At 37.7% G+C, this 25,328-nt stretch overlaps 1 protein-coding gene across 2 annotated transcripts in view; it reads left to right on the top strand.

Annotated features, from left to right (window-relative positions):
* The window catches only part of SATB2 (SATB homeobox 2), a 191,045-nt gene that overhangs the window by 18,379 nt on the left and 147,338 nt on the right, over positions 1 to 25,328 (top strand). For both annotated transcript variants that reach the window (XM_045034242.1, XM_045034241.1), the window contains exon 3: positions 8,273 to 8,449. In XM_045034242.1, the coding sequence (XP_044890177.1) occupies positions 8,273 to 8,449 (177 nt within the window). The remainder of the gene's footprint in view (positions 1 to 8,272; positions 8,450 to 25,328) is intronic.

Raw genomic sequence — 25,328 nt, 5'->3', positions numbered from 1 at the left:
GAGTGAGGGAGTGAAGAAGACTTATCTAAATGCAGCCCATGTTGGAGAACGCAAAGGCAGGCCTCTCATTCACTCTAACTGGACATTCCCGACATCAGGGAATTTAGTTCCTTGGGTCAGGCTTGCTATGGCCCAGTTCCCAGGTGTAGCTCAGGCTTTTTTGTTTAGATAAGTAGCCACACTGTGCCTCTGTGTGCCTGTGAAATCCTGTTTTGCAAACTGCCTGGCCAACCTGATCCTGCTACCACATTTCTATAAATGAAGAGTATTGAGAGATGTGGGGTTTCTCCTGCAGACTTTAGGTCTGACTTCAGGTCGAGTTGCGATCTCTCAGTCTGGGGACAGGCCTGGGAGACCAGAACCCGGCTCTTTCCCCTACCGCTTGAAGCTTAGCTTGAGCATTTGGGGTGGTAAGGAACAGAGGACTAGAGTTCACGCGGCCTCCCCACCCCTGGCCTATTTTTGTTCTTATCTTCCAGAGTTAAGATCTGCCTCAGGGGCTGCAAGGTAGTGTCTGGTGTAACTAGATGGGATTCTGAGAATACAGTATTTCTTGATAGTCTTACCTCCTCACCCTACTTCCCCAAGGGGAGAGAGGCATCAAGGAGCTCTATGGTTGAAACTTTTATTTGGAGGCTTAGCCTTGAGTTACAAACAACTGGGTCATGGATGAACATGAAATCAAATTTCTGCATATATGGCTTCATTTGCCCATAGAGTAATTATTAGGCAAATGTTGCCTTCTCCAGCATTGTAGGATTAACTGTGTTCCTCCACCTTTGAACCACACAGGTCACCCACCTCTGTCAGCTCTTGCTTCCTCTTTAGAGAGACTGAAGAAAGAAAACCAACAGCAATGGCAAATGAATTAATCCTTCCGAGAATCTTTGCTCACAAGCAAGGGTCAGAGAGGAACTTTGGAAAGTAAAGCAGTTTAGGGGAGCCCAGAGGATCTCCAGTCCATCTGTGGATGGCGCCGTTGCCCCCAAATATTTTTTCTTCCCCTCCCACCCCCACAATGCCAAGACTGGTGAAAACATGTTTTGTTTTGTTTTGTTTTTTTAATTGCATCACCTGAAATTCTTTCCATTAGAAGTTAATGTGGGATACAATGTGTTTCATTTTACAATGAAAATATATCTAAGGAGATTAAAGGACTGCTAAACCATTCAAATAGCAAAGTGTAGCATCTTTTTATCTATTAATCTCTTTGGAATTTTCGAGCTCAGCCCCTGGGGGATTGGGAGGCTGGAGTGGAGTGGTGGAATGTGGAGCCTCTGGTTACCACGGCTCAGGAGGTCGGGTGCCTGGGAGGGGACAGCAGGGACAGAGAAGAGGACGGTAAGAAAGACGCTCTTGATCCATCTTGAAATTTTGCCTGGGACCCCAAGAAGGAGGTGAGGGGCACCCTATTCTTCCTTTCTGTTTCCTGCCACAGTCTTGGTGCTCAGAGTTGTCTCTATTGTGTTAGAGTGGGAGGAAGTGTCTAGAAGTTAATACTGGGGGTTAACATTGAGGTTTCTTCTTGTGTGTGTGACTCGGTGTATGTGTGTGTGTGTACATGTGTGTGATAGAAATAGAGATAGAGAGAAAGGGAGAGACAAAAGGAGAGGGAAGGGAGAATGAGGTTGTAGAGAAAGTAAATTGTTTTGTTTTTCTAATACATTTGCACTAGGATAGTTGCCAGCCCTCACTCCTTTCTCTCCCAATCCTCTGGTAGAGCCTGTCCTTGCTTGGCTTACTTGGTAGAATTTGTTTCAGTGTTTCAGGGTTCTATGATTTATTGATTGCGGTGGTTGTTAAGTGTGGTGCTTTACTCCAGGTTCAGTTTTTTTTTTTTATTTTTTTATTTTTTTTATTTTTGGGACAGAGAGAGACAGAGCATGAACGGGGGAGGGGCAGAGAGAGAGGGAGACACAGAATCGGAAACAGGCTCCAGGCTCTGAGCCATCAGCCCAGAGCCCGGCGCGGGGCTCGAACTCACGGACCGCGAGATCGTGACCTGGCTGATGTCGGACGCTTAACCGACTTCGCCACCCAGGCACCCCTCCAGGTTCAGTTTTATACAAAGAACAGATACGAGAGGCTCTGCCCTAAAGCCTTTGTAATCTTCAATTAGCCCTAGGACCTTCTCAGGTGATAGAACCAGATACACTGCCAGCTTCAGGGAAGGGAGTGGGCCCCATGGCCGCCTTCCTTCTGGAAACAGATAGTTTCAGGAGCCCCTGGAAGGAGAGAAGAAAAGTTGGCCTCCTATCATCTCAGACTGGCTGCTGCTATTCAGGAGGCAGGTCCAAGAATGAGGGTGGACCCAAGAGACAAAGGGCTTGGGGTAGAGGCTGGAGCCCACTCTCACCTACACTAGAGTATGGCTCATTATTTGAGCCTTTCTTTGTCTGTGAGTGACTAAAGGGTAGGAACTGCGTTTGATTCCTCCTGTCTGCCTAGCACAGTACCTCACGTCAAAAGGTGAATTTACTTTTAAGCAATGCATGTCACCCATGAGACATCACAAGTGGTGAAGGGGCCAGGCCAAGCGTTTAGATCTCTGAGGGTGTGGGTTTCCAATGTACTTTTCCACCCCCAAGAAAGCAGTGTGCTTGAGATGTAGAGTTGGCTAATCTGAACTGTTCTACTTGAGCGTCGCTGTTTCTTTGAGCATGTTACTTATTTTCCCATAGTTTGTGTCTTCATTTATTGGATGAGAATAATAATACCTCCTCCCCAGGTAAAGGCCCAGAGAAAGATAAAGGTACCTGTGTATGTTAGAGCGTGTATGTGATGAGTTAGGAGGTGCTGTGCAAGGGAGAGGTTTGTTTGGTGTGACTTTGGTGGAAAGCTATGGAATCCTTTCCTCTAGACCTCGACCACTGGATCTTCTTTCATCTTTCCTTGTTGAGGTTAGACATCCAGGGCATCAAAGAATACTTGTGCCTCCGGTCACTTTCACACCAGTGTTGTGGCATTTCCTGAAAACTGCAATTGCTCTTTAAAATGAAGGGAAGGGTGGGGCACCTGGGTGGCTCAGTCAGTTGAGCGTCCGACTAAGGCTTAGGTCAAGATCTCATAGTACCTGAGTTCGAGCCCCGCGTCAGGCTCTGTGCTGACAGCTCAGAACCTGGAGCCTGCTTCCGATTCGGTGTCTCCCTCTGTCTCTGCCCCTCCCCTGCTCATGCTCTGTCTCCAAAAAAAATTTTTAAAAATTAAAAAATAAATAAAATGAAGGGAAGGGGGGAAAGCCTTTCCCTTAATAAAACATTTGGATTAATGTGGTTAGGAATAAAACAATGGCTTACACTTTGCTCGATGATGCAGAGAAGATACCACATTAGATTTGGGAGTTTAACCAATAGTACATCTGTCCTCAAGTCTCCTAAGATCTGGAACACAGAGGGAAGATAACTGAGGGGCATCCAAGAAATGCTCAAGACAATTGCACAATTGTCTTAGTTATCAGTTTGTGATGACTTTATCCTGTGTCACAAAAACCATTGTATATGTTGGTGTCAACAGATTGCTTCGAGCAGCTCTCCTAGAGATATAGTATGAGCCACATGTATAATTTAAAATTTTCTGGGAGCTTCGTGTAAAAGAAGTTAGACATAGGCAAAATAAATTTTGATAATTTAACTTAGTGCATCCAAAAAATTTCTCTGTGCAATTGATTTTTAAAAATGATTCATGATGTCTTTGTATTTTATTTGTTTTTTGGTATTAAATCATTGAAATTGAGTGTGTATCTTGTACTTACAAGCATATGTCAATTTCAGGTGTTTAGCTGCCACATATAACTAGTAGCTTCCATACTGGACAAGCAGTTTTAGAGTATAAAGTATGTGTTTTTAACACATTCACCCTTTTACCATGGGGCACTTTGAACATCTTTAGTAATTCAATGATTATGAGTATCATTTTTATTCTGAAGAAATGCTTTTTAGTAAGTATCATGAGCATTGATTAGGGACCCTGAAAAAAATTACTGGTTTCTTGTTTTCCTCTGTATTAATATTAGTGAATGGTATTAATACTGATTTTGAAAAAAGAGAAATAGGTTTCGTTGTTTGGGGGTAGCCAGACAACTTAACTATTTCACATTGTTTAATCCTTACAACAACTCTGTGATATAGATATTATTTGCATCTTAACTGGGAGGAATTTGAGCTTCAGGAAGGTCAAGTAAATTACCTGAGGTCACTACAATAGGTAAAGAATAACGGTGCCAGGATTTGATCCAAGAGCTGCCTGCCTCTGGACACGGTGTTAGTCACCAGCACATGTGACCACCTCCCGTGCGTCTCTATTCCCATGGCTGTCGTGGTGCAGATTAGATTACCTTTATAATCACACACGCTTCTTCAGAAATAATGTCACGATGGAAGTGACAAATTGGGCATTGGAACTAATGACAATTGGGAAATGCGTTTTTCTAGTGGAAGGAGTCCCATGCTTATTTTGCCTCCGTGACAACAGAATTCACCATTCATCCCAATTGTCAGAACAACTCTTAATTTTTAGCAAAAGGCTGGGACCCTGTGCCTGTCCTTTAGATGAAACTACCTGCTTCACCTGCCACAATTGTAAAAGGCTTAGAGAGGCTTATAATCAAAAGGTTCAAAGTTCCCTACTCGATCATCTGGAAATGGGTCTGTGCTACAATAAAAGAAAAATAATGCCATAAGTTCCAGATATAGGGACAGAGTAAGAGTTTCCTTTTTCTTCTTGATCATTTCTAAATTTTGTTGTGAATGCGTTTTCGTTTCATGTTGTTAATTCTTTTATTGGAACTTACCTTTTAATTCTTCCCTCCTATTCTTAATTTATTTTTTGAATTGCTTATCAAATACTCTCCCTATCTTTTTATCCGTTGCTACTTTTCCCCTTTTTCTTTCTTTCTTTCTTTCTTTCTTTCTTTCTTTCTTTCTTTCTTTCTTTCTTTCTTCTCTCTTTTTGCCTGGAGTAAGTGGCATTGGCAGGGGGAAAAATGGAGTGTATATATATATATATATATATATATATATATATATATATACATACATACATATATATATTCCTACTCATCCTTTTATTGTTTTCTTTTCCAGGGATTTGCTGTTTTTAAGTTTTTAAAACCTATGCCTTAATTTTCTTCTTCTTCCCACTTGACCCCAAGTGTACTATTTTATTATTTTTTATTTCTCTTGTCATTGTCATTAGTAACCACACCTATGTTTCCTCTTCTTTTGTAAAAATTGCATTTCATTGTAAACATTTCATAATTGCTTAGATCTATGGAATTCAAGTAAAAATGTACATTTTTCTAGGGGTTAAATATAACCTCTTTATTTTTTAGTGTCTCATATATATGTGCTTTCAGAGTAAATTCTGTTGTCATATGTTTCTGGTTAATATTGTTTTGTTTTATAAATGACCTCCAAGTCCTTTTTTCTTTTTTTCTTTCTTTCTTTCTTTCTTTCTTTCTTTCTTTCTTTCAAAGTAGGTGATGCCTGTGATGGATGGGTGCTTGCCTTTTGACTGTAAGGAGTATATTGCTATCATGTCAGATAACAATTGCTTTCTTTAATCACAGAACTAAAATGTGTAGGAAATATTTTGGTAACTGACACTTTCAAAACGTAAGTTCCTAAATGGTAGAGACCCCTGTGCTCTAATGTCATATTTTGTATCTCACTCGTTGAACTGTTAATATTATTTCTAAAAATTGATAGGGTCTTGAGTCTTTTGCAGTTGACCATAGACTTGAGGAAGATTTATGGTTCCTAAGTAATGGATACATGATAGGTTATGGAGCGACTGGATTCACTTAACGGCCTTATCTGTGACTCCCAGATGTGTGACACTCAGATGTTGACATTAGGAACTGCACATGGATTTTCAGCACTGAAACTTATGTACACATAGGTGTTAGTGGTGAAGTATAGCTTGTGGCACCACTGACTACATGGCCCTATGTGTGCATATGCTTAAATCATTAAAAATAGAAATCAACCTGCTTCCTTGGACAAAGATCATATACCAGTCTGTAAGAGTTACAAGGTCTAAATGGGGGCTATTCCCTGCTGGTGAGGACTCTGATGAATAGGTCCTATAAAATGCCATTATGCCTGCTTAGGAAGATTTTACAATACCTTCAACAGCATTTAGGGCAGGAGCCACGTCAGACTTGTTCTTACTTGTATCCCTAAAGCCACAGGGGATGCCTGGCACACAATAGGTGTCCAGGGAATAAAAATTGGATAAATGAATGAGCACAAAGATAATTTGAAGGAAATTTAATTTATATTATTCATTTCACGTGTTACATACATTTGGGAATAAATTGGGCATAAATAAACATTTGATATGCCATTACTGGTCACAGCTTTAAAAAATATTTTATAAGACACCATGTGGCCAGGCTAAATTCCCTTGTTCGTCTAAAACAATCAGTTCACTCCATCCTTGTTTCCTATTTTCCATAAATCTATACCATGGATACTGTATTTGCTACAAACAGTAATGCTCCCTTACTGTTCTTAAGAGCAAACAAAGAGTCTGTAGTTGTCCAGGGGATAGTTTGGTGTGACTTGTTAGCCTGTTGTGCTGGCTTAATAATAATTACCATGATCCTTAGTGATAACAGTTCTTAATGAGTGTTATTATTGTTAATAATGATTATATTTAATAATTACACCCTATACTTATTATCTTTAATAATAATAATTAGCACATGGGAACCAGTGGCACCATTGTATTATCTTTAGAACAAAAATCTACATCTGTGAGCTGGTAGTTTGCAGTGTCTGCTCCCACCCTCTGCTTTCCAGATCAGAGTGAGTCGAGAGGCTTCTAGGGTCTAGGCAACGGGAGGGGCTTCTAGAAGAACTGTGCAGTCCTGGTGTCACAGGCGGGACTCCCATACCTCATTTACCCAGAAGTCTTATTTTTATTGTAAAGTGCCTTCAGCAATGACCAGCTCGTTGTCCACCACCCCATCTCTCAGCCTGCCCACCTATTCTTCATAACTTTTGTGTTTTTTTGCACAAAGAGAGAAGACCCAGAACAGATCTTCTTCTATAAAGTACTAACTTGTGTGAATTACGTGGGGCAGAGTCCATGTTTATTACTTGTATGTTGGTAAAACTTTGATCTTCTTATGCCTTGGCTATGTTTAGATTTAAATGCCTGTATGACTTTTTTAAAAATAAAAAACAGTTTATAAAAAAATCTTTGGCGAATTAAACATTTTTTAGCTTTTCACACTTTGATACAAAGCAGAGAAATATTTCGGTGACAACAGATTTCAACAGATTTTCAACTAGACTAATTTGCTTTATTCTTTAGGGTAGTTTACTTCTTTTCCCTGAAAACACAAGAAGAGATAGTTCCCTTTATAGTGGTAACTGGTGTTAATATATAAAATAATAAAGAAAGAGTTTTACATGTGGATGCATATTTTGATACAAGCTAAATGTCAGTTAAGATTTTCAGGAGCAGGGTATTTTCAGGCTAATTGATACCCTATTTACCAAGATGTAGAAAAATTAAAGCTATAAAAGGGACTTCTAAAAAGTTCCTATTGACGGGCACCTGGGTGGCTCAGTGGTTGAGCATCTGATTCCTGATTTCGGCTCAGGTTATGATCTCACAGTTCATGGGTTTGAGCCCCACGTGGGGTCTGTGCTGACAGTGCAGAGCCTGGTTGGGATTCTCTCTGCCTCTGCCCCTCCCTCACTTGCGTGCTCTCTCTCTCTCTCTCTCAAAAATAAATAAATAAATAAACTTAAAAAAAAAAGTTCCCATTGACTTTCTTGTACATATTCACATGATAGCTTAGACCGTGAAATCAAATATGCCTCTCTACTAGGTCTTTTATATTTACAGACAGAAGCAAATCTGATCTGGAAATACTAGTCCTGATTGACAGTTAATGGTGAAACCATAGACATGAAGGATGTAAGGGTCTAGAAGGTCACCTTGACCTCAGCTATATGCCGGCTGTGGAGTTAGGGTCTCAGTCAGGACACCTCATTGGTGCACTCCACTTTTTAATGACTGGAATCTGAGGGCTTCTGCCATCGCCCGAGGCAATTCTGCTGCAGTCTGAGAGTAATAAGGAAGGGGAAAAACATCCCTAGCTTTCCCATTAGACCCATCCAACTAAGAGGCTTGTTTAATCTAAACCATTGTCGATCACAGATGAGTAACTTTTATAACTGCCTCTTCCCTTCTCATCATGGTGACTGAGATTTGCTTTGTAATATTTGTGTTTTGCTCTTGAATTTTGTCTCTCCAGGTTTGATGATTCCTGTCTTTTGTGTGGTGGAGCAGTTGGATGGCTCTCTTGAATATGACAACAGAGAAGAACATGCAGAGTTTGTCCTGGTTCGAAAAGATGTGCTTTTTAGCCAGCTGGTGGAGACCGCGCTCCTGGCCCTGGGGTACTCCCACAGCTCCGCAGCTCAGGCACAAGGTATTAACGCATATCCCCTTTCTCCTCCCCACGCCTCGTTGTGTCAAGATTTGAGGAAGAATGTGTTTCCTGAAATAATTCTCCAAACATGGGTTGGAGGAGAATGGTCAGATTTAACATCTTTTCCAAACAGTGAATAGCAGAACGTTTCTTGCTGAGTTTTGTTTTCTGGTTGCTTTGGGAAATATTTGACCGGCACCTTTAGAGCCACCAAAATAAACTTGCATTTTAAAGTGATCATCATAGGGTTTTTTTTGGCATTGAAAGCTCTGTTACTTTCTCTAAGTCCCGAAACTGGTGTTCTCAGAGCGTTGAGAGGTTTGATCCTAACTTCTCCAAACTTTAATACGTGATTTATAAGCTTTCAGTTTTCTAAATTTATTTATTACTTTGCGCCTATAGCTTCTGCACTTTACAATTAGCTTTTAATTAAGTAGAAAAAAAATGGGTACATTTTATCATACTTTTGTTATCTTTGAAAACTGCTCTGTAGTTTTAGTGTAGTCCATTCAGTAAAAAACAAAAAAAACAAAACAAAACAAAACAAAAAAACAAAACAAAACAAAACAAAAAAACTCCCCTCAGTGTCTTTGTGATCAATTCACTGTATCTATGTAATTAAGTATTAAAATTGCATCATCATTTCTGCACGTATCGTAGAGCACTGGGGAGCACATTGTGAGTTTCTGTTGCTTCACTCTGCAGCATAGCCCATTGTTCTTTCATGGCAGAGAACTGACCAAAAAAAAAAAAAAAAAACAAAAAAATTACAAAAACATCCCCCAAACCTGGGAAAATAGAAGAAAACTTTTTGACCCAGTGGAATGATTACTATTGTATTTCAGCTGAAATGACTGAATCCTATGGTTTATGATAATCCTTATAACCGAAGGAAAGCAATAGGTTACCTCCAGGTCTCGCTTTGCATATTCATTTTCTATATTACTATTCTTACTTAACATTTGTGTATATGTGCCACAGATTTTTGCAACTTTTTTTTTATGAGCCCCTTGTCAAAGCCTCCATTTATTCAGATGAGGAAACTATGAGAGATTAAACAATACATACAAAGTTTACAGGTAAGGCAACCAAGGACATGGGATTTAGTATCCAAGCTCTTGACTGATTCTGTAAGCAGATCATCACTGTTTGAAAAATGTTTCAGTCTTTAAATTAGATTGTAATTCTACCAAGAAAGCAGCCCATCTGAAACCAGGGGTCAAGAATGTTTTCCCAGGGCAGGTGGTACCCCATGGATTATTGGAAGTCTAAGTGTGGTCTGAATCTGTGTGATTGGCCTGTCGGGTGCAGTGATAACAGCTGAATTGTCCAGCGCACTGCTTTCAGAGCAGTGTGATAAAGGATGATTCATTTCCTTTTTTTCTTGTGTAAGGGATTCAAGATTTAATCCTGAGCAAATTCCATACCGGGCACCCCTGCTTTTATTTTATGCTATTTGCCTGAATGAAATAAAGGAATCCCCCCATCGCCCCCACCCCCTTCCGAAACTTTTCATGCCATTTTAAGGATATTTTTTTCTGAATGTAAAGGTCACTGTATCCCACTGCTTGCATCCTGGTGTGCCAGCTTCCTGTTTGACAGGGCTATCCATCTCCGTTAGCACGGCTGCTCAACGCGCCGTGAGCTCACATGTGGAGCACAGAGCACTAAGTGGCCAAGATTTGATTCTTGGCACATGCTCAGGGAAGGGACTCTAAGGAAATTTGCACTAGGGAGCCACACTGTTCCATTCAGTGATGTGGACTGAGAGTTCTGCCCACCAAGGTGAGATAGATACCCCAGCAAGGGATATGGCCTACAGTGGAGGATTAAACAGGAGAAAAGTCAAAAGCAAATATTTGTTTCCCCAAAGTTTTTGAAAACCAGGACTAAAAAATACTGAATATTATACATTTAAAAAGTTGACTCAACATTCTGAAGGTGCTCTAGATCATAGATAATACTTTATTTTGTAGGTAAACAAAGGTTTTAGCACTAGGTCTTGTACTATAATTTCAGAGGGGGAAAAATGCTGTTTGTTTAGTTTTAAATTAGGCTGCTGATCTCTGTTTTGGGTAAACGGAAGAACTTGGCAATTGTTTATTTTGAAATGACTGTATTAGATCTCTGTTGTCATTTTTAGATCATCAAACGTATGCAGTTTGTTGCATGTTTATTATAGACCAAACAGAATGCAGCATGAGACTGGTCATTTGTGTGCTGGGCAAACAGCAGAGCGACAGAAAGCTAGAAAAGGAGGTAGAACAAAATATAACTGTATATTCGAAATCTGACTTTCTATGCGTCCAGTTTTCTGTTTTGTTTTGGTCTTGTTTGTGTGTTTGTTCGTTGTTTAGATAATTTCTCCAAGATAGGGATGTCATTGGATGACCTAGCAAATCCATCTGCAGTGGAGAAACTGAACGTTTCTGAACCTCTTCTTCCTGTGTTAGAAAAGTTGGGCAGAACTAAACTGTAAGGAGAGTGGGTTGCTTGAGCCTATTTTAAAAATTGAGGTTCTTGAAACATGATTTTTTTATTGTGACGTGACCAGAAAAGAGTTTCAATAATTGAATTAGATAGTACTCAGATTGCCTTGAAAAGAGAAAATATATTAGCAATGTCATTATTTTGGAGTGATACCTTATCCTAATGACAAGGCAATGAACCCATGGTCTTGTGAGCATGGGATAGTTAATTTTTTTTTTTTTTTTTTTTTGAGAAAGCATTCCCTCCAAGCGAGCTGAAGAGGCTTTATTAAGAAAGATATTTGCTTCTAAAGGATGACAGAAATTCCACTAAAATGCAATTCAAGGATTTCCAACACCACCACCACATCCCCCAGGCTTTATTTGAAGCCACATATTGGGACTTGAGAAATTAAGGGCAAAAAATACTGTTATAAATGACGGGCACAGTGTTTCTAACTGAGTCCAACCGTTTATTTCCCAGGACACATACCATTAGCTCTCTGTGATTCTCAAGGATGAGAGATGCAGGACACATCTGACCTGCTGTTTTGCATATGCAAAAGATGGCAGGTGTTTTGCTTTTCCTAGAGTAGGTAGCCTAAGATCTAATAAACAGCAGGCACAGTTTATGGTGGATCATGAGTCCATATCTCTGAATCTAAAGTCTTCTAGTTTTGGAAGAAGAGTGTTAACTTAGGAACTGTTCCCTCAAATTATACTCATTCCCTTTCTTCTTTCTTCTTTCCTTTTCATTCTTTCAGTTCTGCCCCATAACGCTTTTGGTAATAGCTAGGGATCTCTCCATGTCATTGAGTGTTCTTTATCATACCGATCAAGTAGCTATTCATAGTTGATAATGTGGATGGCGGATTTGGGGAAGTGGCAGTGATGGTGACTTGATTCCTCTCTGTGCACATTTGACTAAATTTGTAAGTGATCATCTTCTCTCTTTCCTGCATCCTGTAAATTTTAAAGTAACTTTTAGAATTTTATTTATATATATTTTTATTGAGGCATAATTGACATAAATATATTAGTTTCGGGTATATAACGTAATGATTTGATATTTGTGTATATTGTGAAATACTTACCCCAGGAAGTCTAGTTAGCATCCATTGCCACATGTAGTTACAGAATTTTTTTTCCTTATCATTAGAACTTTTAAGATTTATTCTTTTGGCAACTTTGAAATATGCAATACAGTATTATTAACTATAGTCACCGTACTGTACATTATATCCCTGTGACTTATTTGTTTTATAACTAGAAGCTTGTACCTTTTGACTTCCTTCATCCATTTTGCCCACCCCCACCTCTGGCAACCATCAATCTGTTCTCTGTATCTATAAGCTTGGTTTTTGAAACTAAAAAAAAATTTTTAAGATTGTACTTATAAATGAGATCATATGGTATTTTTCTTTCTCTGTTTGACTTCTTTCACTTAGCATCATGCCCTCAAGTTCCATCCGTGCTGTCACAAATGACAAGATTTCTTTCTTTTTTATGGCTCAGTGATTTTGTGTGTGTGTGTGTGTGTGTGTGTGTGTGTGTGTGTGTGTGTGTGTGTATACACCACATTTCCTTTAGCCATTCATCCATTGATGGACATATAGATTATTTCCAAGTCTTGGCTATTATAAATAATGCTGCAGTGAACATGGCCGTTCATGTATCTTTTCAAATTAGTGTTTTCTTTTCTTTGGATGAATACCCAGAAGTGAGTGCAATTGCTGGATCACATGGTAGTTCTATTTTTAATTTTTTGAGAAACCTCTGTATTTTCCATAGTGGCTGCACCAATTTACATTCTCACCAACAGTGCACGAGTATTACCTTTTCTCCATATCCTTGCCAACACTTGTTATTTCTTGTATTTCAGATAATATCCATCCTAACAGGTGTCAGGTGATATCTCATTGTGGTTTTGCAATTCCCTGATAAGTAGTGGTGTTGAGTGTCTTTTCATGTACTCCTTGCCAACTGTATGTCTCCCTTGGAAAAATGTTCAGATCCACTGCCCATTTTTTAATCATATTGTTTGTTTTTTTGCTATTAAATCTTATGAGTTCTTTATATATTTTGGATATTAGCCCCTTATCAGATATATAACTTGAAAATATTTTTACTCATTCACTGGGTTGCCTTTTCATTTTGTTAATGGTTTCCATTGCTGTGCACAAACTCTTTAGTTTGATGTAGTCCCACTTGTTTATTTTTGCTTTTGGTGTCAAATCCAAAAAATCATTTCTAAGACCTGTGTCAGGGAGCCTACTGCCTGTGTTTTCTTCTAAGAGTTTTATGGTTTTAAGTTTTACATTCAAGTCTTTAATTCATTTCGAGTTAATTTTTGTGTATGGTGTAAATTAGTGGTCCAGTTTCATACTTTAGCATGTGGCTGTCCAGTTTTCCCAACATATATATTGAAGAGACTGTGCTTTTTCCAATGTATATTCTTGGCTTTTCTATTATGTATTAACCATATATGCGTGGGTTTGTTTCTGGTCTCTCTATTCTGTTCCATTGATCTATATGTCTGTTTTTTAAAATTTTTTTTAAAGTTTGTTTATTTTGAGAGAGAGAGAGAAAGAGAGAGGGAGGGGCAGAGAGAGAGAATCCCAAGCAGACTCCTCGCGGTCAGTGCGCAGAGCCCGACGCGGGACTTGAAACCACAAACCCGTGAAATTGTAACCTGAGCTGAAATCAAGAGGTGGATGCTTAACCAGCTGAGCCACCCAGGCACCCCTATATGTTTGTTTTAATGCTGATACCATATTGTTTACTATAGCTTTGTACTGTAGTTTGAGATAAGGAGTGTGTTATTTCCAGCTTTGTTTTTGTTTTTTTAAGATTGTAAAATTTGTTTTTGACCAGAAAATTTTATTCAAAAATAAACAGGCAATGGGGCTCCTGGGGGGCTCAATTGGTTAAGTGTCTGACTTTGGCTCAGGTCATGATCTTATGGTTCATGAGTTTGATCCCCGCATTGGGCTCTTTGCTGATAGCTCAGAGCCTGGATCCTGCTTTCAGATTCTTTGTCACCCTCTCTTTCTCTCTGCTCCTCCCTGGCTCTCACTGTCTCTCTCTCAAAAGTAAATAAACATTAAAAAAAAATTTTTTTAATAACGAAAACAAACAGGCTGAGCAATAAATAAGCAAAAATTTTTTCTGACTGGCTATTTTTGGGGTCATTAGTATATAAAAATTATGGCTTCAAGAGAAGGTGTATTACCATTTTTTTCTTGCTTATGTTGGAATAATTAAATTTATGCAGTCATTTAAAATATTTTTAAAAAGCGACACAAAAATGGATTTAATACCATGTTATGTGAATCAAGCAGAGTGCCAAATACAGTCTCAGTTATATAAAATTATTCATATATGCATAGAAAAAATACAAAGGAAATCTATTAAAATATCATAGTGTGAATAGTAGGATTAAAGTATGAAATTCTGGGGTGCCTGGGTGGCTCAGTCAGTTAAGTGTCCAACTTTGGCTCAGGTCATGATCTCATGGCTTGTGGGTTCAGGCCATGCATCAGGCTTTGTGCTGACAGCTCAGAGCTTGGAGCTTGCTTCGGATTCTGTGTCTCCCTCTCTCTCTGCACCCTACCCCCCTTGCTCTACTCTGTCTCTCTCAAGAATAAACATTAAAAAAATTTTTTAAAATAAAGTATGAAATTCTACTTTCTCCATGAATTCTGTCTCTCTCTTTTTAAAATGTTTATGCATTTATTTTGAAAGAGAGAGAGGGGCAAAGTGAGAGGGAGAGAGAGAATCCCAAGCAGGCTCTATGTTCAGCATGGAGCCTGATGCAGGGATCAATCTCACTACCGTGAGATCAAGACCTGAGCAGAAATTATGAGTCGGAGGCTTAACTCACCGGGACACCTAGGCTCCCCTCCATGAATGCTTTTTTTTTTTTTTAAGTTTAAAAAAAATATTTATTTATTTTTGGGAGACAGACAGATTGCAAGCAGGGGAAGGGCAGAGAGAGAGAGGGACACACAGAATCTGAAGCAGGCTCCAGGCTCCAAGCTGTAAGTACAGAGCCCAATGTGGGGCTTGAACCCACGAAGCGCGGGATCATGACCTGGGCCAAAGTCGGACACCTAACTGACTAAGCCACCCAAGCGCCCCATGAATGCTCTTAATAAGTGCGAATGTGTTAGTTCTACCTTATTACCCACTTTTGATAAGCAGTTCACTTTGTCCCTAATGTGTCTGTAAGTGTGAAAACTTGTGCATGATACAGATGTATTTCTATTGTTTTTTCAGTTTAAAATGAAAAAAAAGAATAAGTCATAAATGAGTCCCTATGATGTATAAACAAACCAAGGAATTTCTTATAGTTTTAACAGTGATAAGTAATATTAACTGAGCAATTATATGTCAGGCACTATTCTAAGAGATTTACATGTACTGACTTATTTAAATATCACAACAGCTTTTTGAAATAAATTATATGTTCCCCATTTCACAGATAAGGGAACAGGCAAACAAAGAAGAGAAGTAACTTTCCTGGGCACACAGGGCTATGGAAGGAAGAGCTGAGACCTGAAGCCCAGTGATCCAACTCCAGAGTCAGGGTTCTTAACCACAGAGCTGTCCTGTGATAGACCTGATCAGTGGAGTTTAGAGTTGGGGTAGGCATCAATTCTTATTTAATGCTTGCTCCTTACTCTTTGACATGAGCCCTGAAAGGCGGGACTTTTTAGATTGGGTGCTTACTGAACACATAAGGATTATATTTATTTCATAATGATTATACTTATTCCATAATGATAAATTATACATAGAGATACTTTTTTAGGCAAATGAGACAGCCTTCATTAAAAACAAACAAAAAAACCAAATCTCACAGAATTGTTGTCTATTGAAACCAATTCCTGAAACTAGATACAAGGCCTATAGTAGGTTAAGTAATTCAAATGTACTGTCCCTCCTTATTAGGAAGCCTAAATGATTCCTGATAGGAAAATAAAGCATATTCCACAGCAATTCTGATTTTCAAATTGATCAGCGCTATTAAATTCCTACCATGTTCCTGTCATTATTCCAGGCTCTGGGGATAAAGAACTGAAAAAAAAAATCTTGCTTTCATGGAGCTTACATTTGGTAGTTTAATAACATAAGAGAAGTTTAGTATGTGGATTATTAGTTGATTTTTGATCCTCTGAGCTCAGAAATGTTGAATACTGAGGTTCAGAGAATCGAAATGCATATAAAATTTATTTATAGTTTAGTGCTAATTTATAAATAAATGTTAGTTTTATTCTTGAAAAATACTCAAGAATTACTCTTCTTGTCAGTTTTTGGAAGTACATGGCCAAATGGAAAATATGGGTTAAAATTTCCAAAAAATCCTTGCTTTATCTCCTTAAAGGAAAACTTTTTTTTTTTTTTTTTTGCCACTTCTCTCCACCATTGTCTCCATTTTTTATTTTTATTTTTTTACTTTTAAATGTTTATTTATTTTGAGAGAGAGTGTGCACAGGGGAGAGGCAGAGAGAGAGGGAGAGATAGAATCCCAAATAGGTACCACATTGCCCAACTCGGGCTCTATCTCACAAAACGTGAGATTATAACATGAGCCAGAATCAAGAGTTGGATGCCCAACTGACTGAGCCACTCAGACGCCCCTGTTGTCTCCGTTTTTTAAGATAGGGCCTGTTGTTCTGTGCTGACAGCCTGGAGTCTGCTTCAGATTCTGTCTCTCCCTCTCTCTCTGCCCCTCCCCTGCTTGTACTCTCTCTCTCTCTCTCAAAAATAAATAAACATTAAAAACAAAATAAAAAAAATGATAGCCCTGTTGTTGGCTTTTTTATTGATGAAACTCTTATGTTCTTAGAGGCCCATTTTTTCAGAACACAACAGTGGCACCTGTGGTAAGCATTTGGTCAATGTTGGAAGAATGAACAAATGGATTGAAGGTATTATTTATTACCCTGGAGAAATACATGCAGTTCTAAAAAGTGCCAGTTTAATGTCATCAATAATTAGATTTGGGCTCTGAACTACAAACTGTTTTGTTCCCTTAAAACCGAGCGTTACATAGCACAGTGTGAAGTCTACATGAATTCAATAAATGTTTGTTGACAATGAAAACAGGTATTTTTAAGGTTCATTTTTACTAAACTATCCATGAAGATTTTTTTCCCTTGTGTGTCATTGTGAAGTTGGCTCCCATTCATGAATTAGCTATTTTTATCAGAAGTAAAATATAATTTGATTCCTTAGTGATCAGCATTGTCATTTCTAGATTTTTCCACGTCATCATTCCAAAGGCAGTGATGTTTTATCTATACTCATGGTGCCAAAACACTTCTAGTAATAATGTTTAGACTCAAAGAGCTATTTATTCAAAAGACACTTATGGGATTGCTGGGATACAAATTCTTCGATCAAAACTTAGAGGTATTTTGTCAGTATTTATCCAGACCTCATCTTTGAAGGCGTTCTGTATAGGGAGAACAATTTACATCTGTGAACTAGAAACAATGATAAGAATAAATAGAATAAGATTCAAAACCAAAATAATAAGGATATGTTTTAAAGGAATGCCTTAATTTATTTTTACTTATTTATTATTGTTTTGTATATTATTGATTCATTTATTATTATATACTTTTCAGGGAATTAGCTTTATACAACATACTATTGGGAAGAACTTTACAAAGAAGCTACTTTTTGGGTAAATTTTAACATTAGAAATAAATATACTTTCATTTTAGATTGTTCGGTGCTTGAAATGCTTTCTTCTTTAATTCTCTAAAATGTTTATTCTGGGAACATGCAACATATACAAAATAGAGAGATTAAAGTAGTAAATAAATACTCGTGAATTTATCATCTGGCCTCAACATTTAGGAATTCATGGTCAGTCTTGTTTCATCTCTGTCCCTACCCACATCTTCCCCCTCTCCCACTAGATTATTTTAAAGCACATCCTAAACCTCATATTTTATCCATAAATATTTACTAAGTATCTCTTAATGATAAGGACTATCTTAAAAACATAACCACAAATAGTAGCATGACTCTTAAAAAACTCCTTAATGTTATGAAATATCCAATCAAGGTTCAAAAATTTCCCAATTATCTTATTATTTTCTTTTTAGTGTTTCTTTATTCAAATCAGAAGCCATAGAGATCTATATATTGCATTTGGCTGACGTGTTTTCTCTCATCCTCTTGAATTTTTAAAAATTCTTTTCTAAAACTAATGTTTGTCATGTTAATTCAGAATTATTTTTATTTTGCTGAACTTAATGAAAACCTTAACCTTATAAATGACTGCAAATACTATGATTTTAAATAAACAGTTAGTAAACTCAATTATAACCTTGTAATGGAATTCAGAAAAATCACACCTTTTTTCTTTCTTTCTTTTTTTTTTTTTGTAAGGGAAGATGCTTAAAAGGCATATGTTGTCTGGAGCTGAAAGATTTTTTTATGCTCTGAAAGTTTGACATTCTCCCCATTGAAAATGTTTAAAATGATCTCTTGCCTTGTATTGCTTTCTTGGTTTCTTTCTTTGGCTCTTTCTCTTTTTTTCCCCACTTTTCCTTCTTTAATTAAACTCTCATGTTTGGGAGTCTCTTAGCAGTTTTTTTCTTTATAAGGGCAATGTTGAAAAAAGGTGCATATTTAGAAATTTTAGGCCTTGGAGCAATCTTTTAACAAACAAACTGCTTTTTAAAAAATTCTGTGGCTCTCAAAAGAGAGCTAAAAAAGCTACCCAAAATTGCTGTTAACCATGTCTCAACCCTCATTAGAGCTGACTGGGCCAAAATATAAAACACTGCCTGTGCCGATACAAATCTCTAACAACGCCCCTACGCTCTTCCTTCCTCTACTACATAAAATTAAATATTCATATATGCTTATTTACCTGCAAAAAGAGCAAAACCTGAAACACTACTTTTAAATGCCAAAGGAAGAGTAATGCTCATTTTACTTCCTTGTCCAATATATATTTAAGAATGAATATCTAATATAGACGTTTATAGTTCTGTATTCCTCGTGTTTATATTGGCACAAATATGTGTTATTTAAAATATATAGGCCAACTGATGGAATTACTGTCTATATGTAAATTTGTAGAGGATGAAGACCCTATCGGACTTGGACTTGATATGCTGGACTTCTAGCAGTTGAGTGGGAAGTACTTGATTAGAACTGTTAAGGGCAGTGAATTAAAAAAAAAAAAAAAAATTATCTGATCTCACTTTACCTTTGACCTTACAATTTTTACTTGAACATCCATTAAAAATCATTATCAGTGAAGATAATTCATTTAGAAAACTAGCTCATTATTTCTTCCATGATGAGAGAAGTTTTTAGCAGTATTTTTAGTCAGCTATTTGTTGGGCAGTTTGCCATGGTGGCCGTTAGCTTTGGTGTATTTTTAAAATTGCTTTAAATCCCTCTTTTTAGACTTTAGGTGTTAATGTCCATGAGCTGAAGGGGGCTAATCATCTGAGTTCCATGTTCTGGCATTCCTGTAAAATGATCTAGGTTAAACAGATTGACCTACAGTGATATACAGCTTTTATTTAATAATTAAAGTATATGTCATTAAAAATATATAGCTTTGAGGAGTTATGAGTAGGAAAGCTACAACCTAAAATTGGTGATAGTGTGATACAATTTATATTGTGATTAATTTTTTATTCTGTTCCTTCTAAAGTATAACTGTCTTTTACCAATATATAGATTTTAAATGTAAGGTAGTCATTTCCCGAAGACTCGGGTCCTTCTGTGCTTTAAGAAGCACAGATATAGTACAGATTCTATTCAAGAAACTCATTTAATAAAGAGCATATTCATTAAATGAATTCATTTACAAATGCTTCAATAGATAGTGCTATTACTTTTTGAGTAGATCTTTTATATGAAAAGTTCTCTATTGATACGAATCTCAGTCTTGGTGCTATAACATATTTCAACTCTAAGTAAAGCCTATTTTGACATTCATGATAGACAATAAAAAATTCTTGTCCATATAGCATTTTGTAATATTAAAATGCTTTTTTAAAATTCCCTACTTCCCTTTTTTCTTTTTTGAATGGATAAGAGCTCTGTCATCTACATCTTATAATTTTAGTTAATTCTTTGCAAAATTGTGAAATTTCAGAATGGTAGATTTTTTACTTATATTAGTGTACATTTTACATTTGTACTTTGGATAGCCAAATTTTCTCAGATACACTATTATTGTATTTTAAGATTATGGTGAGAGTTCAACTCAGTATTCATTCATCTGCATAGCATCCGTTAGCAGGCAGTTTATTCATTATTTATTGAGGTACTTGGCACACGAAGTGGTACCCTGAGATGTCAGGGACCTCTTTTATCTGCAGTGTGATAGAGGACAGGTTCAGCGGTGGTGGTGGGAGGCAGGGATGAAAAGCATCCTGCTGGTCTTTTGGTCACTCTGGCCACCCTGGTTTTGTTTCCAAGGTGCTAGATAGATTTCACATGATTGTGATAAGCATTTAAAACCCCATCAGTTTGCAACTCATTTTTTTTTTTTTTTATGGTAGCTTTGTGAGCTCCAGAGCGAGTGCCATTTGGTTGCTCAAAAGCAGTAATTGGCAAATTTTTTTGTGTATCAATGAGAGAAGACACAGACACCTCTGCCTTTCTAGTTTTGGTTTGAGGAAATATCACCCAGGACAGAACAGCAAATCTGTGCTACTGTTTTACAAGCTCGTTACTGGGGTTTGAAAAGATTGCTGCAGGCTATATGCAAATCGTGCCCGAGGTTCCTCTCCGTTTCTCCCTCGCATTCGGCAGAGAGATAAATCCGACATATTCCTTCTGTCAGTTTTGTAAATCAGAGAATGAGACTCTGGAAAGTTCATAGCCCAGGCAAACCTCTGTCCTCAATAATTTGGCTCTACAAAGTCTAATAGCCTCCCAGATAAAAGCTGGGCCTACCATCGTGGGAGCAGATTAAGAGGGCAGTCTGTTCTTGATCAAAAGCTCTGAGCAGTTTTACCAACTTCAGATGGTGGTTCTTCTTGAGAATATGTTGCACAGCCACAGCAATAAATAACAATTTGAAATGTCTTGTTTTATTATTAAGAATACAGTGATTCCTTGTGGGGTGGAGAAAAGACTTCTTTGAAAGGGGGCCTGCTTTAGATACTCTGCAATAGAAAATATATCAGAATTATTTGGAAAAATAAAAAAAGCTCTTTATTAAGATCTTTAGTTTCTTGGGCACCATTGGAAGAAATGTGATTGAGTTAACTGTTCCATTTTATGGAGAGGAAAGCTGCAAAGAAAGTTTTAAAAATCACATCTTAATTCTCCGCTTTTTGTCATTCATTCATTTAACAAATGTTTTGTGTCAGACATTGTTCTAAGTGTTGGGGACACAGCAAAGAGCCAAACATAATGCCCCTGTCTTCAAGGTACATTCCAGTAGGGGACATAAAAAATAAACCATAAATATATAATAACATGTTAGGTAGGACCTGACATTATATTACGCTATGTTGACCTTATTCTCCCCATCTTGTCTGTAAGGGAGTTTGGCAAATTTAGGCTTCTCCTGAGCCAGAACAAACTTGAAGATCTTGAATGGGGTTTGAGGATTAAAAATAAAATGATGTGGGCACTTAAAAGGTGAAATCTCGGTTTTCTGAAAAATTTACCTGTGTGGACTGTTCCATTTTTGGTATAGGATAAATGTAATATCATCAGAATTAGCTTATTATTAAGCCATGGTGTAATTTTTTTTTTTTTGAGAGCAACTGACATTTTCACATGATAGAATGTTACAAATGTATTTAATAAAATTGATATTATTAATAGATACTAAGCACCAATATTATGTACTTTTTCTGTACTAGCCGCTGTTCTAGGTGCTCCACATGTATTCACTCATTCAATCCTTATAATAACCCCATGAAGTACTTAATATCATTGTCCGCATTTAACCAATGAGGAAACGGAGACACTCCGAGGTCCATTTACCTCAGAGAGGTAAAAAGCTTGGCTGACACCAAAAACTGGCTCCAGGGAATGTGTACTTAACCAGCATCCCGTTCAGCAGCATTATATTTCTAGTCTGTGAATTTAGTCTACAGTTCAAACTGATACTAACTATAGTTTACAGGCATGAACCAAAGATTGACATTTTGGAATTGGTAACTGAACATATATGTTTTTAAATTGAGTGGGGAGCTTGTTTTGAGTTTAAATAACAAAATTGAACTTGCTGTCTTGGGATGGCATTTTATGAGAACTTATTTTATGAGACCCCATTTGTGTATATCTAAGCACCTTGTAAACTTACAAATTAAAATAAAAACTTTTTTCTAATAGTAAACCAATGCTTGTTAGTTATAGAAAACTAAAAAATGCAGAAAAGTAGAAAAAAGAAAAAAAATGCTGGCGGACCAACCTGGAGATAAATGTAGGTAACATTTGCAGGCATTCCCCTTTAGTTATGGTTTAAAGCATTCTTTTGCATAGTTGGGTTGTATATATGCAATATTTTCCCTGAATATTATAATGTATGATTTACATATTTCGTATTGCTTTTAGTACTGCAAAATAGTAAAGCTTTTGGTTTTCAAATCAAATGTAAAACATTAGCTTTCTTTTGATTATCTAGAGGGATTTAGAAGCCATCAGTAAATTAGGAGGTGTTAGGTATAGACAATGCCTGGTTCAGTGGCTGGACAATCAGAATGATTTATTCCCACGTTTATGTGAGAATATCCTTTTTGTCTTACTTGGTTCATTGCAGGTGAAAGGCCAGTTATTAAAAAAGAAATTGACATTGACCTGCTTCCTTTTTACCTTTGCCTTGTGGTAAAGTTTTTTTAATGTGGTACAAGAGTAAAAAGACATTGTGTCATTCAGAAAACTTCAGTTAATTAATTTCATGTTTTGTTTTTATAATAGTCTTGTTCTTACCCACATTTTGGTCTTTTCTCCTCTTATAAAAAACACATACACAGCATTGTGTGGGCTGGTTACTGAGTGCTTACTAGTTTTACAATGACAGTCCTGTGTTAAAGATGTCCCTTGGTCCAGGAATTAATAACTGATGACAGTTTGTCTATTTTTTAGCTTCTGGATTTTGCTATGTGCAGTAGGATGGAGATTTTATGAAAGAGTCATTGGGGGAAACTCTTAGGGAAGATTTTTCCTGTGCTTGAATTGATTTAGTATAGCCCTCTATTGGAGATAGGGGATTTGTCAAACAAATCATGAATGCTCCCATACCTGCAGGAGCAGTGGGTTGTGATCCCTCTTGGTTGTTTGTTTCTAGTGGGCCTCAGATCCCGCTGGGCGTGGAAAAGAGATGAGCAGCTGTCTCTCTCCCTTCTGCATTTTAAGGTTGTAAGATTGACCCAACTTCTTTCCATAGTCTTCCCTGTAGCTTAGCAGGTGTGAGATAGTCTAGTTAGAATTCACATGTATTTGGCCACCTACCCTGCACACCTTCCCAATAGTATCATTGGCACCATGCGGATCGACATCTTCCTCTGTGCTTTTCTGGACTCATTCAGCCCACACTGATTCCTGTCCTCAGAGGTAGGGATCATTCCCTTCCCATGTGATTTTCGTTGGTGGCCCTTGGATAGTGAGAAGTTATTTGCTTTCAATAAACATTCAGGTGGGCTTTATAATAGACATAGCAAAGATTGGTGAGGATTTCTGTAACTCAGATAAGCTATTGAAATGTACTCGTGTGACCAAAATACCAAGTTATATGAAAGAGTTTTAATTATGAAACCAGTGTCTCATTATGATAAAAATAAATGCATAAATCTAAGATGGCTTATGTAACAGATTAAGTTATAATTTGCTGCTGTATTTCTTTTGTACTTGTAAACCCTGATGGATATTACAGTGTACCCATTTGCAGTTTAAACTAATGCAATGGAGATCAACAATTGCTTTTCTGTCTTAGTATTAAGAGGAGAGTCCTGTTGTGACTCATGATAAGATTATGAATTTGTCTGGGTCTGTCAGCAGGTAAATTGAAAAGAATGGTGGGGAGGGCACCTAACTGGCTCAGTTGGTAGGGCATGCGACTCTTGATCTTGGGGTCATGAGTTTGAGCCCTATGTTGGGTGTAGAGATTACTTAAAAAAGAATGGGCCTGGGGCGCCTGGGTGGCGCAGTCGGTTAAGCGTCCGACTTCAGCCAGGTCACGATCTCGCGGTCCGGGAGTTCGAGCCCCGCGTCGGGCTCTGGGCTGATGGCTCGGAGCCTGGAGCCTGTTGCCGATTCTGTGTCTCCCTCTCTCTGCCCCTCCCCCGTTCATGCTCTGTCTCTCTCTGTCCCAAAAATAAATAAACGTTGAAAAAAAAAATTAAAAAAAAAAAAAAAAAAAGAATGGGCCCAACTCTGTTGTAAATCAGTGGAATTAAGACACTTGTGGGGCTGGTGTGCTGTTCTGGGAGACTGAGGTGTCCGTGCTGAAGAGGGGATCTTGGCCACGTTGTCTTGAAGTTTACTAAAATAACTAATTTATCACCCATACGAGGACCTACCAGTAGGACTTATTTCTTTTGTCTCTCATGGAAATGCCTCAGTATTAGTCAATAAGACATAGTCTTGTGTTTTCATGGATGTTTAGTTCTTAAAAAAAAAAAAATGAAGTGTCCATTTCGGCTAATTATAATGCTAGCAAACACAGAGTTTACTGTGTGCCAGGCATTGTTCTAAGTATGTTACACATGTAAACTCATTTAATGCTCACAAACCATGTGTGACATAGGTACAGTTACCTACATTTCACAGCTGAGGAGACTGATGCACAGAGAGGTTAGCTGAGTTTCCCTGGGGCACACAGCAAGTTAAGTGAGGGAGCCAGCATTCAAATGTGCAAACCCAGGCACTCTGCTGCTTGAAGCAGTGGCTTAGCCACCACACCCCTGCCTTTCTGTGGCATGATCAGACATCCTTGTGATAGTGAATAGAAGTAAAAGCTTCTGTAGGCCTGACTTATATGACTAGACTAACTCATTAAAATGCTACATATTTCCCCCCCTTTTTTCCTTTACTTATTTTGTTTTCTTCCCGTAGTAGGTTGGGAGATGAAGACTTTAAAGACATTACAAGTGCATTCTACTTAATCTGAAATATTTTGATGCTTCTGGAAAAGTGAGATGATTTAATTTCATATATAATTGCATGAAGAATTATAAATTATGTTTTCTAAAATACCTATGACACTAAACCACAAAATGAACAGATAAAACTGATTTGTTCTCTGACAAATCAAGATATATGGCAGTGTTTTCATTACAAGTGCCATTTGTGGGGACGGAGCAGCTGAGTGTGCCACAATATGACACAAACTGTTCCCAGGCAGCACTGCCTTCACGTGGGCATCCCGAGCTGATTTACAACACACACTAAAATTTTTTTTAAAA

The sequence above is a fragment of the Felis catus genome, chromosome C1 (assembly GCF_018350175.1).
Source record: "Felis catus isolate Fca126 chromosome C1, F.catus_Fca126_mat1.0, whole genome shotgun sequence".
Classification (NCBI taxonomy): Eukaryota; Metazoa; Chordata; class Mammalia; order Carnivora; family Felidae; genus Felis; species Felis catus.
This window is presented reverse-complemented; position numbering and strand designations above follow the sequence as displayed.